Source organism: Bos javanicus, chromosome 6 (assembly GCF_032452875.1).
Source record: "Bos javanicus breed banteng chromosome 6, ARS-OSU_banteng_1.0, whole genome shotgun sequence".
NCBI lineage: Eukaryota > Metazoa > Chordata > Mammalia > Artiodactyla > Bovidae > Bos > Bos javanicus.
In genome coordinates, this window is record NC_083873.1 from 12744235 (window position 1) to 12762021 (window position 17787).

The 17787-nt window shown below is 37.9% G+C and overlaps 1 protein-coding gene across 17 annotated transcripts in view; it reads right to left on the minus strand.

Moving 5' to 3' along the window:
• ANK2 (ankyrin 2) overlaps window positions 1–17787 on the minus strand; it is a 581957-nt gene that overhangs the window by 134682 nt on the left and 429488 nt on the right. For 13 of the 17 annotated variants that reach the window (XM_061419353.1, XM_061419351.1, XM_061419339.1 and 10 more), the window contains 4 exons: window positions 11401–11499; window positions 6309–6494; window positions 2764–2862; window positions 1353–1451 (listed from right to left, as the gene is read on the minus strand). In XM_061419353.1, the coding sequence (XP_061275337.1) occupies window positions 1353–1451; window positions 2764–2862; window positions 6309–6494; window positions 11401–11499 (483 nt within the window). Of the gene's footprint in view, window positions 1–1352; window positions 1452–2763; window positions 2863–5843; window positions 5868–6308; window positions 6495–11400; window positions 11500–17787 lie in introns of all 17 variants that reach the window. The other 4 variants (XM_061419352.1, XM_061419338.1, XM_061419337.1 and 1 more) reach the window with 1 other exon arrangement.

Here is a 17787-nt window from a genome sequence, read left to right on the forward strand (position 1 = left end):
GACAATAAAATATCACAAGGGACATATTCTATCTACTAACTTATATAGACTTCTTCCACCATACATTTCAGAATTTGACATAATAGGGATGTTTAAAGTTTTGCTTAAGTCTATGATTAATCAAATGTACTCGAGAATTAACACTAAGGTACTAGTTTAATGTTTAAGCAAGTAATTGTACATCATTTCCATAACATGATAAACATTATGAGTAGCTAAGTAATTTATTGGTAGTTCAGCTGGTAAAGAATCCACAATGCAGGAGACCCTGGTTTGATTTCTGGGCCGGGAAGATCCTCTGGAGAAGGAATAGGTTACCCACTCCAGTATTCTTGGGCTTCCCTGGTGGCTCAGATGGTAAAGAATCCACCTGCAATGTAGGAGACCTGGGTTCGATCCTTGGACTGGGAAGATCCCCTAGAAGAGGGCATGGTAACCCACTCCAGTATTCTTGCTTGCAGAATCCTCATGGACAGAGGAGCCTGGTGGGCTACAGTCCATGGGCTGCAAAGAGTCAGACACAACTGAGCGACTAACCACAAAGCACTTAAAAAAATACCTAAGAGTTGATTCTCACACAACCCTATGAGGTAGGTAGTATTACTAGCCTAACTAAGTTTAGAGAAGACAAGTAAAAAGTTAATACCACTCAGTTAGTAAGCAGAAGTAGCATTTGAAATCAGGTAGTCTGCATTCAGAGTCTGCACTTTAAACAGTTGTGTTCTCCTGATATCTTATTATCTAGTTTTTGGGAGTGCATAAAAACTCAGAGCTATATTTTACTCAAAAAATTTGAAATCAATGAAGGGCACTGCCTCTTGGCATGTTGACATGAGTAAACATGCAGCATAGTAATAACTGTATGCCTTTTTTTCCATAAGCATAACCAGAGATCTCCTGCTCAGATCCCTATAGCATAGCTAGTTATGAAAAACGACTTAGGAATTGAAAAGTTCAAACCAAAAGATTTTCAAAATATTTTTATGTAAAAACCACACTCTCATAGCTTAATGTGTCCTAATGAGTTTGGGCTCTTGATGTTTATGACTAGCCAAATCTCAGATGAGGAAGTTCAACCTTTGATCTTTGTGCCCAGAAAATCAGTAAGCAAGAACTTGAAAAACTGTCTCCTTGAGGAGCTAGCATTCTGCTTCTCTGGGTACTTATGAGCAAATATTAATGCCACTTGACCATGTAAAACCTTTATATAATGTATGAAGTTTAAATCAAATCCAAGAAGGTAATTTCCTTGAAAATGCATTGCTTGTGTTTAGGGACTGTTATTTTAAAGAGCCTGCTAAAAGAATACAAAAAATAATATGGTAGGAAATGGAAAGAACAGAGACACTCACCCTAGTTTTGGCATCAATCTGACCGCCACGATCCAGTAAGAGCTTCACCATGTTTGTGTTTCCCCTTTTGGAGGCCACATGCAGAGGAGTGATTCCATTCTACATTGTGGAGAGACCAAACAAGAGCATGGTGGGTGTGACAGGGCATGGTGGTGATGGCTTTGTGCTGAAGAGCACAAAGGAGATTGTGACCTATTTTGCAACTTTATCCAAGGTTTCTATGCCTTCAGTGCTTTTGATTTTTAAGGAACAAAAAAAGCACACAAACCATATAGCACTATAGAGAATGGAAAACATTATAAAACTGCATAACTAAGTTAATCAATAACTATGACATATGTACTAAATCTACACATCACAGTCAAGAGACAAAGGAAGCAATTTTGCATAATAGAAGCAAAATTTCAGGTCCTACCTAGGATAGAGCCCTAGTCCAAAGTCTTAAAACATTCATGCACTTAGAGATTCTGGGATCCTAAAGTTTGCTATGCTTAAAAATGGAATACACATATGCCAATAAATACCCAATGGAAAAATGATTCTTAAAAACATCTTCTTCAGAATAATTCAGTATGAAAAACTTGAAAATAACGCAATATAGTTTCAGGGCAGAAGACTTCTAAGGACAAAAGACTGTAAGCATGAATCATATGTATTTCTTTTCTTGGCTATTCTATAATCATCATGATGTCAAGGATATGTACCTGATTTTTGGTATGCTATGATTTTGCAAAATCAAGTATTGCATTTACAGTATATTAAGTATACTGAATTTGATATCTGTCATGTAAGTGAATTCTTTCCAAGGAAAGTATACCATTAAACGTATAACACATCGTAATATCTTTAGCTAATAAGACTCCTCATATGACCAAATTCTCAATTTATTTTAAAAAATCTGTGTCAAATTATGTGCCCTATAATCACTGTTAGGATATAGTATAAATGTACTTATATATTTTATACTGAACATTTTAACAGTTTTTTGTTGACTTGAAGTTTTTCATCCATGATTCACGGTGTGACCTTTAAATGTAACTGCTCATATTGATGTCAGAATCAGCATCTTCCTTATAAAAAATGATCTGCATGCATGTGAATTTACACACTATTTTTCACTTGCTGGTTCATAATGACTTCCTACGATTTGAAGAGGAAAAAAAAATGGAAAATCTAATTTCTCCAGCACAGATGGATCCATTAAGAAAAAAATAAATAAAATCTTTATCACTGTTTATTTTTACTTTAGTAAAATGCCAAATTCCCTGGCAGTCCAGTGGTTAGGACTCTATGCTCTCACTGCTGAGGGCTCAGTTTAATCCCTGCTCAGGGAACCAAGATGCTGCAAGCCACACAATGTGGCCAATCAATCAATAAATCAAATTAAAAGAGAAACTATTTTAATCCATACCCTGGCTGTGAAGTCCACAGCAGCTCCCCGGTTTAGAAGGAGAGTTGCCACGTTGACGTTTCCATAGTGGGCAGCAATGTGCAAAGGGGTGAATCCACTCTATGGAAAGCAAAGAAAACAGCAGTCAGTAAAGCATTTTACCTCCATGCGTGGTAGTCCCTGGTTTAGTGAAGAAAATCACATGGGAACTGTCTACCTAACAAGTGAGCAAAGTAAATCAGGTCATAAATGCTTTAATAAGATTTTCAAGTTTGAGTGGTATTATTTAAATTTAGTGGTAAATAAGTCAACATGAAAAGGTAAACAAATATCCTATATTTCTTGGCAACATTATTTCTAATTATTATAACAATTTATTTATTTATGAGATTGGCTGTCTATATAAAACCATGTTTCCTGAGTTGATTTAGCTTTAAAGCAAAACAAAATATGATTAAACAACAGTATTTTTTCAGCCATAGAATATAACTATGAATAAAGAATGTTTTCTCCAGAGAAAATTTCACATCTTCTATTTTTAAAATTTGTGTTTTGGTTTGGGTGTTTTTCAAAATGAAAAATAGCATTGGTTGATATTGTATCTTTGGAACTATGAATATATTGTGAGAAATTCAATATATTGTGAGAAATTCTTACAGAAGATATACAATTTCATCCCACATCATTTATACTATCCTGATATTTCTATCCTCTTTAACAACTGAATTTTGTCAGTTATATTGTTCTGAAAAAAAGTTTAAAAAGCAATAGTTAAACAATACAGTAGAATAAATATGAATATAAAACAAAGAAAAAATTAAGTGGAATCCCAATTTGAACGTTAATTAAACTAAATTTTATCAGTAAGACTAATATAAAAATAAATAAATCATATGAACATTAGAGAACGGTTTATTCTTAGAGTGTTTTAAAAATGAGTCTGAAAATCTTAAATAGAGAAAAGCATATTTCCTTTCATTTTTGCTAATGAAAGCATAATTAGAAATTTCTGCCATTTTCACAGCAGAAGCATACTGATTCTTTTCTTATTTACCATATTAAAAAAAAGCATTGTTCCTGCTCTCCATAATTTCCATTGCTTAATAAAAGATAATAGGAACAATAAAGACTGTTCCTGTAAAACTGGGTATCAAATCCTGCAGTTTTGAGGCCATTTTGCATTGCCTTCTTTTGTTTGAAATGAATTTTGATATACAAAATATTGTTTTTAAGAAATGTTACTCACATCACAACCATTATTTTCCTATTCACTTGGTGACTTTGCTTTTAAAATAGCCTAAATAAGTATTCAGATACCTTAGGTAACAGAAATTCCTCTGTGCTAGTAGCCAAATTAGCTGCAAATAATTTCCAACTCTAGTGAAGCAAGATACAAAATAAGAATAGCAACTATCAATCCAAAGCCTACGCTTATAGTCATGATATTTTTATTTTGTATCTACATGATGCCAAATATTCATGTCAATATACAAGAAAAAAACCCAGCCTACAACCTGGGGGCTATTTTACAAAATGTCAAACTTTAATATTTTAGGAAATAATTGACTAGATGTTTTTTATTTTTATCTTGATATTTCCTGTCACCCAGTCATATCCTGAACATGTATCTATTATTTGAGTTACAATTTAATTTCAGAAAAACACAGAGATCGCTGATGAATCATTTTCAAATTATTCAAGTATAATAATATTATTTTTCCCATTTTCAGAAATAAACTAATTTATTGCTTGACACAGCCTCATTGAAAATCCACAGTGATGCCTCAGGCTGTGACTCTTGGATTAGCATGAGGTTGGTGTAAGCCCCTCAGGAATCCTTCCCTGATTAACAGGGAGATGGAAGGCTCAGGTCACGATTCTACAGGACTGTGGTTTGATGGGTTTCTCTTTGTTATTCTACTGTCCTTGAAGAAATACTTCTAACTCAGTATGTATCTACTCAAATTGCTGCATAATGATTAGAACCAACACTGCCTTCAAAAATGTAAACAATTACCAAAAATCACTTAAAAGTAAAAAATATTAAAATCAGTAATTAAGATATATCAATTTGTATTATTCCAGTCTTGAGCAATTTCACCAAGCAGTTGGGCATTTTTTAAAAAGTCTCTGACCTAACATTTGGAACAGAAGAAATGATATGAATAATTTAAGTCTATTCACATCTCAATGAATAAACTAGTTAATAAACAGGTATTAGTTTTAGAAATACACTACTAATATTAAGCGCAAATGCCAGGTCCACAACCCAGTGATCATATGAAATGTTAATCTAGACAATTTCCTCAGCAAAGTGAAAATCAGTCTACAGAAACAGTCACTTGCCTTTGAAGGTTAAATTTTATAATACAGGTTAATTTTTATAATACACTTTCAATGGTTTTTGTATTAGTGCCTCTTGATAGCAACAGAGAGAGACCACTACACACACACACACTCACACATACTCTCTCTCTCTCTCCCACACACACACACACACACACACACTCTAAACCAAATGCTCTTCTTGATTTTGTTTGTGGATGGGACTTATTTAGGTATGTGGAAAATAGATGATTTCATGACAACTATTATCAGATAGCAAGATGATGAAAATATTTTGCTCATGATATGCTCAACATCATTACTGATTATATACAACGTGGCAAAAAATTACAAAAAAGGGCAATTGCAAAGAGATAAGAGGATGAAACACTGGCAGAGCAACCTCCTTAAATTACACTTCACTCGATTCTAAATGGAGAATTCTCATTAAGAGAAGGAGGTCACATCTCTTATTGGCAAAAAGTTAATAATAAAGCTCACTTAGTAAAACACATATTATGGAACAGTATTGTTTCATGCTCTACTCTAATGAGCTTTTTAAATAGCTATACTGATTAATAGTGTTTCATAAATATGTTATATTAAAATTTTTGAATTACCTATTTGCCCTAATTATGGGCAAAGTTTCCAAATTAATTTCCTAATAATGAAAGTTCTAATCATTAGTATGAATTAGTGAGCATTTATTCTAATTGGACAAAAAAGACAATAAAAGTTTTAAAAAGATATATTTCGGTATAACCGCAATACTGTACCTCGGTGGTCCTATTCACCATCATCTGAAGCAGTGTTGTGTGGGGAAAAGAGGGAAGATATTACACAGTGCAAAATTAAGGAAACCATCAACCTGCTCTCTGCAATTGGCTACACCATTCCAGCATGCCAAAATGCATTCTATTTAGCAAAGGCAACCATAACACTATACAATACAACTGTATCTTTCTATTTCTGTTCCTGTTATTTTTTATCATAAATAGAATAAATAAGAAGGTTTCTAAAAAGCTTCACCTTTTGGAGAAAATTATCTCATAGGGTTCTTTTTTGTTTTCTTACTGTACCCAGTAGACAGTCCCCTTTATTCTGAAATACCTCTGAAAGTAACATCTCTTTTGATGACCAGAAGTAATTTTGCATTATCACCATGGCCTACTTCTTTATCATCCCCCAGGAGGAAGCCGGCAGCGGAAGAGTTCCTGTCCACAAATACGTGCAGCTTTTACCTTGGACTGTACGTCAGCGTTGTGATCGTTCTGAAGCAGGAGGGCGGCAGATTTGGTGTCATCTTTCCTGGCTGCAATATGCAGGGCTGGCAGCCGCACCTTCCCTTTGGTGTCGTTCTCCAGGAGGATGGCCACCGCCTGGTTGTGTCCCTGCTGGAGCGCCACCGCCAGGGGCGTAAAGCCATCCTGGGGAGACAGAAGGAAAAAATTTCCATCAACTTTGGGAAGCCTGGGATTCAACTCCAAGAGACAGTGCATCTCATTTTCAAATTAGAGATTAAGATTGACAAAAACATTGGAAGGAATAAATATCACTGTGAAGACTGAAGCAAATTATAGTCATTTATTATACTACGTACTGGCTTCATCAGATATTTTAAAATATCTATTCTATACATACTTTTAAAAACATCTGCCTTTCCTAATGAAGCATACTGCACACAGGATATGCTCAATTATGTCTTGAATCTGAAAATATAAATTAGAAGCAACCCGAAGTGATGCCTGCTTATACAAAGAAAACTGTGGGAAGGGGAGAAATAATGAAAACCAAGTCTGACTGATATGGTAGCCAACACGGGGAAATAAATGACATGATTAACTTTGCAAGCTGCTAAATATCTCTGTACTGATTAGGGAAAACAACAACAGTTAATGGAATGCTCTATTACCAATTAATTTGGGAAAACTGGGGCATAATATGATCTAAAATTCTTTGGCAAATAAGGCTAATTCATTAATTTTGCACTTAGTTGAATTATATATTGTCTTTTGAATATAAAATTGTGCTAAATAATGTAGAAAATCAGCCTTTCACTTTGAAACTTCAAAACCAATTAAAGAAATACCACAGATCATCAAAGCTAGAGGAGTCTTAGCCGTAGATGGATAACCATGCTAGAAAACTGGGAAGCTATATTTTCTCTCTAGAAACATGTATTCAAAAATGGAAAGGTGACAAGTAGGAAAAAAATATACTCTAGGCTCTGTTAATGTGAAAACCTCCCTTAATTCACAAAAGCTAGAAAACAAGTCTCAGAGTTAAAAGTTTCCATTCATAGAGGAGACAAGAGGAATTGGATGGCACATCTAACAAATGCATACCAGAGACAATGGCTGTTTAACCACATCTAACTGCTCCATTTGTTTCCAAATATGATTTTTAAAAAGGTAACTGTAGGACTCCTCTGGTGGCTCAATGTAAAGAATCCTACCTGCCACTGCAGGAGACACGGGTTTGATCCCTGGTCCAGGAAGATCCCACGTGCTGTCAGCAACCAAGCCCGTGCACCAAAACTATTGAGCCTGTGCTCCAGAGCCCAAGAACTGCAGTTATTGAGCCCAGAGGCCACAACTACCGAAGCCCATGTGCCCTAGAGCCCGGGTTCCACAACGAGAGAAGCCGCCACAGTGAGAAACTTGCGCAGCGCAATGAAGGCAGCCCCCGCTTGCCACAGCTAGAGAAAAAGCTTGCGCAGCGCAATGAAGGCAGCCTCCGCTTGCCACAGCTAGAGAAAAAGCTTGTGCAGTGCAATGAAGGCCCAGCACAACCAAAAATACGTTAATTAATTAGCCAATTTTTTAAAAAGGTAACTGTAGACTTTGGAGGGAAAATTATTTTCCTCAAATGTCCATATCATATATGCACTACCACAATTAGGACTGAACTTTTAAAATTAGAATTGAATTTTAAATAAACACACTACTTAATGAAATGGAAGAGTAAAGCATGTAGTGTTGTAAGATGAAAGAGAGTAGCCTAAATTTGGAACTTTGGCACAAATTAAGTCCTCTGTGAAGGAGGAAAGAACAGGCTCATTATCATTTACATATTTAATTTGATTTCCCCCGCAACAGTGGGATAGTTTATATTAAAAGAGTGTGAAGTTTATTTTTTTCTTAGAGACGAGTCATTTGCTGACAGTATAGGGCCTGATTTAAAAATTCCTAGCTTTCAATTTTGGTAACATTCAGGAAGAAGGAAGAAAGCAGAAAATTATAAAAATGATACTGGATGGACAGATAACTCCCTGCAGAGAATTTAACTTTGAATCTCCACCACATGATTTCATTCTAATCTACACTTCATGGAAGAAGAGTAAATATTTGAAATTATTTTTTTTCAAGTATATCTACTAACTCTATGAAAAGGAAACCAATATTAAAATTCAATACGCTTCATTTTTCACCATCTATTTACCAATGCCAAGTGCTATAATTATGGGAAATTTCAAAACTTTAAATATTTCTTTTCAAATATGAGTTTCACTGCCATACTGAATGATCTCAAACTATCTGATAAACTGGTCGTAATGTCTTGCTTAGTAATTTTTGCAAATTAGGGCTATTAATGGGTTCAGGGTGTCTTCTTTAGGTATTTTCATACATGCACACATGATTGTTGAAGGTATTTAGCAATACAGCCTAAAATATCACAGAGTAATCAACTATAAAGCCCTGTGAAGATGTCATTTATTCGCAGAATGATAACTAAAGCATGCACTCATGCATGTTCAGTTGGGTCTGACTCTTTGTGACCCCATGGACTATAGTCTGCCAGGCTCCTCTGTCCACGGAATGTTCCAGGCAAGAATACCGGAGTGGGGTGCCATCTTTTCCTCCAAGGGATTCCCGAGCTAGGGATCAAACTCCCATCTCCTGCATTGGCAGGTGGACTTTTTACCACTGTGTCACCTGGGAAGCCCAAGAAACTAAAGTGAAAGATGCAAAGAGTTTTCCATTAGTGCATTTTCTGATAACCATTAAGGCCAGTGGTGTGGAATAACCAATTAAGTTTCTATATGTCCACTCAGAAAAAATTATAGTTATTTAAATGATTAAGGGGCTTCCCCGGTCGTTCAGCAGTAAAGAATCCACCTGTAATGCAGGAGACTCAAGAGATATGGGATGGATCCCCTGAAGGACGAAATGGCAACACACTCCAATATTCTCTCCTGGAAAATTCCATGGGCAGAGCAGCCTGGACAGCTATAGTCCATGACACTGCAAAAGTCGGACACAACTGAGGATTCCTAACGCAAATGATTAAAAAATGAAACAACAGGCATAAATGAGTCTAAACCAGGATTCAAAACCCCATGCGATTGACTTGCAAGAGCCACACTTCTGTGCAGAAATCAAAGACCATTTTCATTTTCTGAGAACCACAGTGTGACATGGACTCAACCAACGCAACATACATAAAAAGGTGTTAATATTTCTGGAAACAGACTGAGATGGCACAGAGGTCTAGTCTGGAGGAGCCATAAGACAGCTGAGAGTGCTGGCAGGCTGCGTTTCCCTAAACCATATGCTAGAAATAGTAAGTCTGTATGATCGGCAGAATTCTGTAGTGTAAAGATTTCTCTAGGTAAATGATTCTGTTTTCAAGGAAATAAAACACATGCAGATAAGCATATTTAGCTACAATTCTCAGAGGATGTGATGTAGAGATATAGTCTCCTATTGTTACCCAAGCTGTGCCTGAGGACGTTCACATGCCACGCGCTGACAGAACTAGTGTCTCAGAAAGTCATAAAATCAATCATAAAATCATAATTATAAAAATCACACTGTACTCATGTGGTAAGAGGGTAAAATCTGTGTGTGCTGAGTAGAGAACATGGAATCGTTTCACACTGGGTAGTTGTATTTTCCATGGCACCCCACTCCAGTACTCCTGCCTGGAAAATCCCATGGATGGAGGAGTGTGGAAGGCTGCAGTCCATGGGGTCGCCGAGGGTCGGACACGACTGATCGACTTCACTTTCACTTTTCACTTTTCTGCATTGGAGAAGGAAATGGCAACCCACTCCAGTGTTCTTGCCTGGAGAATCCCAGGGACGGGGGAGCCTGGTGGGCTGCCGTCTATGGGGTCGCACAGAGTTGGACACGACTTAAGTGACTTAGCAGCAGCAGCAGTTGTATTTTCCAGTCATAAGCAGGAAACATGGTCTCATTAATAGTGATGTCTCGGGATTGTTTTTAGCTAATGAGAATAAGCTGTCAGAAAGTTACTATGAGGCTCCACAAAAAGCTTTCTATCAGAGGGCCTGGACATGAATTCAATGGATTATAATGACCTCTCCGCACAATGCAGGGCAGAATGCAGGTTGTGTTTATTTCATCTGGAGATTTAATTGCCCATAAAGGAGGTCATTTAGACATTAAAAATTAACGAGGCAGTTTCTATTAGTCATCTTTCACTCCAGGCCGGGAGTTTTAAAGTTTTGTCAGTGGAGCCACAGAACAAGAACCAGGGACGTTAAAGCTGATTGAAATTGGTGAGGAGAGGCATGTCCCGCTGGAGGTCTCCTCCCTTCCTCTCCTGTGTCACCTGCTCCCAACCTTCCAGGGGCCCCTGAGCATTTTCCCCAAGCTTGAAAACATCCTGACCATCAGGTACAAATCACTATTCCAAACAGTCACTAAATTCACTCCTTAATCTGCCTAGGGCAAAAATCAGAAGGAAAATACAAAGCAGGTTCTGCTTATCGGAGGACACACACAGGGAAAGGAAAGTGATACACTACGTCGGCTCATTCCAAAACCATTTTTATGTCTGGATGCCCTGAATATTTGGAGACTGGATTGATTTTGAACATTCTACTCAGTGGCTGCCATAACCACATTCATACAACCACGTCATAATTTGAACTTCAGAAATACGAACAGCTTTCTGATGTCCTATTCCTCATGAAACTGTACAAATACAAAGAACTATGAATCAGTGCTTATCACTAAAAAAAAGCCCCTTTAAGGAATTGTATTAGATCCTAACAAAGACAAAATATTGATGAAAAGAGATGGGTAGAATTTACTACAATTTGATTTTAGAATGGTATAAAGCTCCAAAAAAGCTACAGAATGGCAAAATTGATGGAAGCGTGATTTCACATAAGAATACATTGATATGAATCCCAAATTGTAAACTCATTCAACTGTGCACTGGATTGCTCGTTCATGGCCACTGTTGTACAATAGTGATATAAACATTCCTAAAATAAAGATAATGGAGACCTTTTACAGCTAGATACGAAGAAAATGGACATTAAGTCAAAAACATTCAAGTCTTTAGAGCTGACAGTCTTACCTCAGTAGCGGTGCTCTGATTAGCTCCATTTTCCAGCAAATATTTTACAACATCAATGTGATTCTCTTGGGCAGCCATGTATAAAGGAGTGAAGCCATTCTGAGGACAGACAGTGAAACAGGTATCTTCAATCATTTGACAAGTTTAAACCAGGGAAGAATACAAGACAAGGAAAGAATGAATACTATGAAGAAAAATTTTGAAATGTTGAAACAAATAACATACCTTCACACTGAAGAAGTCATACCTGCATTTACCATCATAAAATTAGACAAAATCAAAGTTAACCAATTTCCACCTAAGATATTTCAAAGGAGGAGGAGAAATGGAAGAAATATCCCCCTCATTTCCTGCCTTCATTTCAGTATCAGAGATTCACATTTCTTATCACCCAACACTGTGTTAAAACTAAAGATATTTAGTGTCTAAATATCTATATAATTCTATAATATATAGAATTCTCATTACATATACTATCTATATAAAGTAATGTTAATGTAATATCTCCTGTATTTATCAATTCATAAGCCATTTAAACAGATGATCATTATCTTGAATATACACATTTTAATACTCTTAAAGGTATAAAATGTTACTCATATCAAAATAGGCTGGGAGAAATTATAGATCTGATTGAAAATTTAAAAATCTGTATTTCAATGTTCTGACTGAGGTAGCATGATTTATACTGAACCCTCTTTACTTTTTAAAATCCATTCTGAAATTCTATTATTTGTTAATTCTCATATTCATTTATTCAATTATTTACAAAAATCCAAGCACTGGTAGCTGGGCCATTGCTGGGAAATGATGAAAAACAAGACAGACATCTGCCCTCCTGGAGAACATTCCACAGCAATATGACAATATCATGTAGTCATAGTTTTTCAAAGCATTTACATTTTATAAATGAGTTTGAAACTAAGTTTAAACTGGCAAATTTTCTTTTCATTAGAACCTTTGCAATATGTAATATTTTATTAAGGTAAAAACTCGTAAAGCTTTATATTTAAAAACACATGAAATAATTCATAAACTATCAAAACTCCACATTCTCTCAAAATTGTGTCAGAATCTTAAACACAGTTGGTTCCCTGAGAACTTGAATGCATTAATGAGAATAAGTAGAAATACAGATGAAACTTCAGGGAGTTTCAAAAACTTACAAGGAAAGAAAAATGGCTTTTTTGAAACATTCTTCCGTATACATTGTATAAGTGTGGAAATGTTATTGAAAATGGTCAGGACACAGCAAAATACAAACACACAAGGGTATGAGTAGAATGGGCTTCCCAGGTGGCTCAGTGGTAAAGACCCACCTGCCAATGCAGGAGACATGGGTTTGATCCCTGGGGGGAAAGATCCCTTGGAGGAGGGCATGGCAACGCACTCCAGTATTTTTGCCTGGGAAATCCCATGGACAGAGGAGCCTGGCAGGCCACACACAGTCCACTGGGTCACAAAGAGTCAGACATGACTGAGCAACTGAGCACGCATGCACAAATACAAGTGGAATAAGAAAAGTTATTTAAAATTTGATTACCAAAGAAAAATTGTAGGTTTCAAATGGTGGTGAAAATTTTAAAACAAAGAAATATTACAAGAGGAATGAACTAACAGTTTTGTAGGATTCAGGAATAACTTGCTAGCTGGAAGGCATATTTTTAAAAAAACACAGAAAACAGGTGAAATCTAGTGTATTTTAAGAACTGAAGAGGTGGCGGAAGGATAGAATTAGCAATTCAAAGGAAGGGAAAGCCAGTGAGGACTGTTACAAACAATGAGTGGGTGTGGACTGGGGCTCTTTCACGACAAGTAAAAGGCAGGGATGCAAAAAGAAAAAAAGAACTTGGAACAGAATAAAATAATTTGCTTACATGTTTCCCTCAGAACCTTGTATGTGGATCAGGAGAAAGGTAAATAGACTGTGGCTGCCAGATGGCAGGGGGAAGGGGCCACGGGCCATCCTTAGGCTTCTGTCTTGGGTCGTGGACTTTAAAGGGACCTCCTCTAGCTGAGGAGGGTAAGGGATCCAGAGGGCTAAGGGGACATGCCCTCTCTGATCCTGCAGCTCCCCTGCCCTCAGATCACACATCAGACATGCCGCCACCCAGAGTTCCGTCCCATGCAGCCCCAAGCGTGCCTCAGCGCTGCTCAGACTGCTTCCTTGGGATCATCCACTCACGGGTCCACTGGCATGCACACCCTGCAGGGTTGAAAAATGGTCCTCAATATGTGCACATCCTAATCCCCAGAACGTGGAAATGCTACCTATAATGGTAAAAGGAATCTTGCAGATGTGATTAAGTTAAAGATTTTGAGATGAGGAGAGTAACCTGAATTACCCAGGTGGGCTTGACGTAATCACAGAAGGTTTTTACAAGAGGGAGGCAGTAGGTCAGAAAGGAGAGATTTATTCAGAACATTCAGTAGGAATCAGCAGTGCCAGCACCTTGGCATTAACCCTGTGATTAGGACTGATTTTGGACTTCAGACTTCTAAAATTATAAAAGACTAATAAAAGAATAAGTTGTGGGGTTTTTTTTTTACTACACTTTGACATTTTTCATTGAAGGATGCTTTATAACATTGTGTTGCTTTCCGCCATACATCAACATGAATCAGCCTTAGGTATACTTATATTCCATCCCTCTTGAACCTCCCTCCCTCCTTCCATCCCATCCCACCCCTTTAGGTTGTCGCAGAGCACTGGTTTGGGCTCACTGAGACATACAGCAAATCCCACTGGTCATCTATTTTACATACGGTAATATATACGTTTTCATGCTATTCTCTCCATTCATCCCATCCTCTCCTTCCTTCCTACTGTGTTCACAAGATTATTCTCTATGTCTGCAACTCCATTCAGTTCAGTCAGTTCAGTTCAGTGGCTCAGTCGTGTCCGACTCTTTGCGACCCCATGAATTGCAGCACGCCAGGCCTCCCTGTCCATCACCAACTCCCAGAGTTCACTCAAACTCATGTGCATCGAGTCGGTGATGCCATCCAGCCACCTCATCCTCTGTTGTCCCCTTCTCCTCCTGCCCCCAATCCCTCCCAGCATCAGAGTCTTTTCCAATGAGTCAACTCTTCGCATGAGGTGGCTAAAGTATTGGAGTTTCAGCCTCAGCATCAGTCCTTCCAATGAACACCCAGGATCGGTCTCCTTTAGGATGGACTGGTTGGATCTCCTTGCAGTCCAAGAGACTCTCAAGAGTCTTCTCCAACACCACAGTTCAAAAGCATCAATTCTTTGGCGCTCAGCTTTCTTCACAGTCCAACTCTCACATCCATACATGACCACTGGAAAAACCATAGCTTTGACTTGACCTTTGTTGGCAAAGTAATGTCTCTGCTTTTCAATATGCTATCTAGGTTGGTCATAACTTTCCTTCCAAGGACTAAGCCTCTTTTAATTTCATGGCTGCAGTCACCATCTGCAGTGATTTTGGAGCCCCAAAAATAAAGTCTGACTCTGTTTCCACTGTTTCCCCATCTATTTGCCATGAAGTGATGGGACCAGATGCCATGATCTTAGTTTTCTGAATGTTGAGCTTTAAGCCAACTTTTTCACTCTCCTCTTTCACTTTCATCAAGAGGCTTTCAAGTTCCTCTTCACTTTCTGCCATAAGGGTGGTGTCTTCTGCATATCTGAGGTTACTGATATTTCTCCTGGCAATCTTGATTCCAGCTTGTGCTTCTTCTAGCCCAGCATTTCTCATGATGTACTCTGCATATAAGTTAAATAAGCAGGGTGACAATATACAGCCTTGACGTACTCCTTTTCCTATTTGGAACCAGTCTATTGTTCTGTGTCCAGTTCTAACTTTGCTTCCTGACCTGCATACAGGTTTCTCAAGAGGCAGGTCAGGTGGTCTGGTATTCCCATCTCTTTCAGAATTTTCTACAGTTTATTGTGATCCACACAGTCAAAGACTTTGGCATAGTCAATAAAGCAGAAATAAATGCTTTTCTGGAACTCTCTCGCATTTTTGATGATCCAGTGGATGTTGGCAATTTGATCTCTGGTTCCTCTGCCTTTTCTAAAAGCAACTCCATTGCTGCCCTGCAAATAGGTTCATCAGCACCATCTTTCTAGATTGCATATACATGTGTTAATATACAAAGAATGAATTGTGTTAAGTCACTGAATTTGTGATAACTGTTACAGCAGCAACAGGAGTCTAACACACTACTAGATGTTTTTGTGAGGAAGAGTGCAAGTAACAGATGAACAGAGCCTGAATGTACAAGCTGAGGTGTCTATACCTTTACACATGATGTTCCTGTGGTATGGATGGAGCCTAGGGTGAGGAAGGGGAAGGGGCCAGAGTCCAGAATCAGTCCCAATCCTGCAAAGAATGAACTCCAGGGTTTTTAAGAAGTCTAAATTCGGACCTATCATATTGCTAGAAAGATATATTTATGAATATAGGAGGATGTGTGCATGTTCAGTTTCTTCAGTCATGTCCAACTCTTTGCAACCCTATGGACTGTAGTCTGCCAGGCTCCTCTGTCCATGGGAACCTCGGCATGCAAGGGCTTCCAGCAGAGTGCGGGATGCCAATGTAAAGAACAATGAAAATAAAAATGATTTACTGAACACAAGCTATATATCATTCACTGTGAGAAATGCTTTGAATATATGGCTTCAAATTACTATGACCACATGTCTCAGTTGTCTGGGATGGTCTAAGTTATGAACAGTATCTTGGAGTAATTATTAAGAGTCTCAGTTCAGGTTTTTATCAGGTGATAAATTAAAAGGCCCAATACTATCTCGAATATTTAAAATTGTGCTGTAACACTGGTATTATTATCCCCATTTGCAATAAGGCAGCTGGGGCTCAAGTATTAGGTAACCTTGCCAAAATCTCACAGGTATTAAGTGAGCTGGAAGCAATAGGCAGGAGGCAGTCCATGGAGAGCCTTCTTCCCTATAAAGGACCTGATCTTGTGGATGTGTGATTCTCAGCCTGGCTGTGTGATAGAATCTCCTGTGAAACTTATACAAAACCCTAGGGACTACCCTCCCTCCCCTGAAGTGGAGTATCCAGATATGAAATCAACACACACGCATTAAATAAAAAAATTTGTTTTTAAACTACCTTTAGGCAATGCAGAAAACGACATGGCTTTTGGCAGGAATCACATCTGCATTTTGGACAGGTCACTCTGGTGACCACAGATGCCTTGGTTTGGGATGGCAGGGGACAGAAATTGAAATATGGGATTAATCAGCTTTTGCAATATTTGAGACAGTGTATGGAAAAGATGAAGGACACATGAGCTAAGACATCATCTTTGCTAAGAAGGAAGGGGAGCTATTTACTGTTACTAAATGTGTGAAGTAGGAAGGCCGTAAAGATTTACTACAGGTGCTAAAGATGTTGGAAATTATCCTTCCTTCACTTACTGATGCTATTTAGTAAGAATTAGTCTACCAGACAATATGAAACACATCTGGGTAACTGGGAAAGGGCATGGCAACACTTTAACACCATTGTCAGTTTTATAGGGAAGCTTTTATCTTCCTACATTGATAGGTCCTCAACACAGGATTAATGGCTCCTGTGTCCATGTATACAAGTACTTTCCAATAAATTATGTCTCCATGTTTTCCTGTAATAGTCTGACTGCATGTAGGCATCAAAATAGACATTTGATATTTCCTCCTTGTTGGTATCAAAAAGTCAGAGGGACTTCCCTGGTGGTCCAGTGGTTAAAACTGCACGTTCCCAATACAGGGGGGCCTGGGTTCAATCCCTGGTCAGGGAACTAGATCCCACATGCCGCAACTAAAGATCCTGCATGCCGCAACTAAGACCTGGCACAGACAAAGAAATAAATACATATTTTAAAATAAATAAATACAACAAATTAAATATTTGTTGTCAGAGTAGTTCCAAGGTGACCAACAGCAGCCTCTACCAAGTGGCTATTAAATATTTTGAATGCTGTTCCTCTCCATAGCAATTATTAATTATTTGCCATTCATTTATATTTATTCACTAAAAAAAACTGTGTTTGGTAACTTCACTGCCAGGCATTGTGCTCAGCTCCAGTGATTCAGAAATGAAAGCTCCCTGTTTATGAGGAGCTCATGGTCCAGAAGCTGAGATGGACAAGTAAGCAAACAACGGTATTACAATTCAGTGAGCACATATCTAGTTAAGTTTCTTTTAAAAAAAAATTATGTGTTGGATACAAGGAGAACATAAAGGGACATAGAAGTCAACTGAATAAAAAAATTATATCTGAAGGAAACTCTGGGAGTGACACTTGGAAGACATTGGGAGTGATTTGGCTTGTGGCTCAGAGGTTAAAGCGTCTGCCTGGAATGCAGGAGACCCGGGTTCAATTCCTCGGTTGGGAAGATCCCCTGGA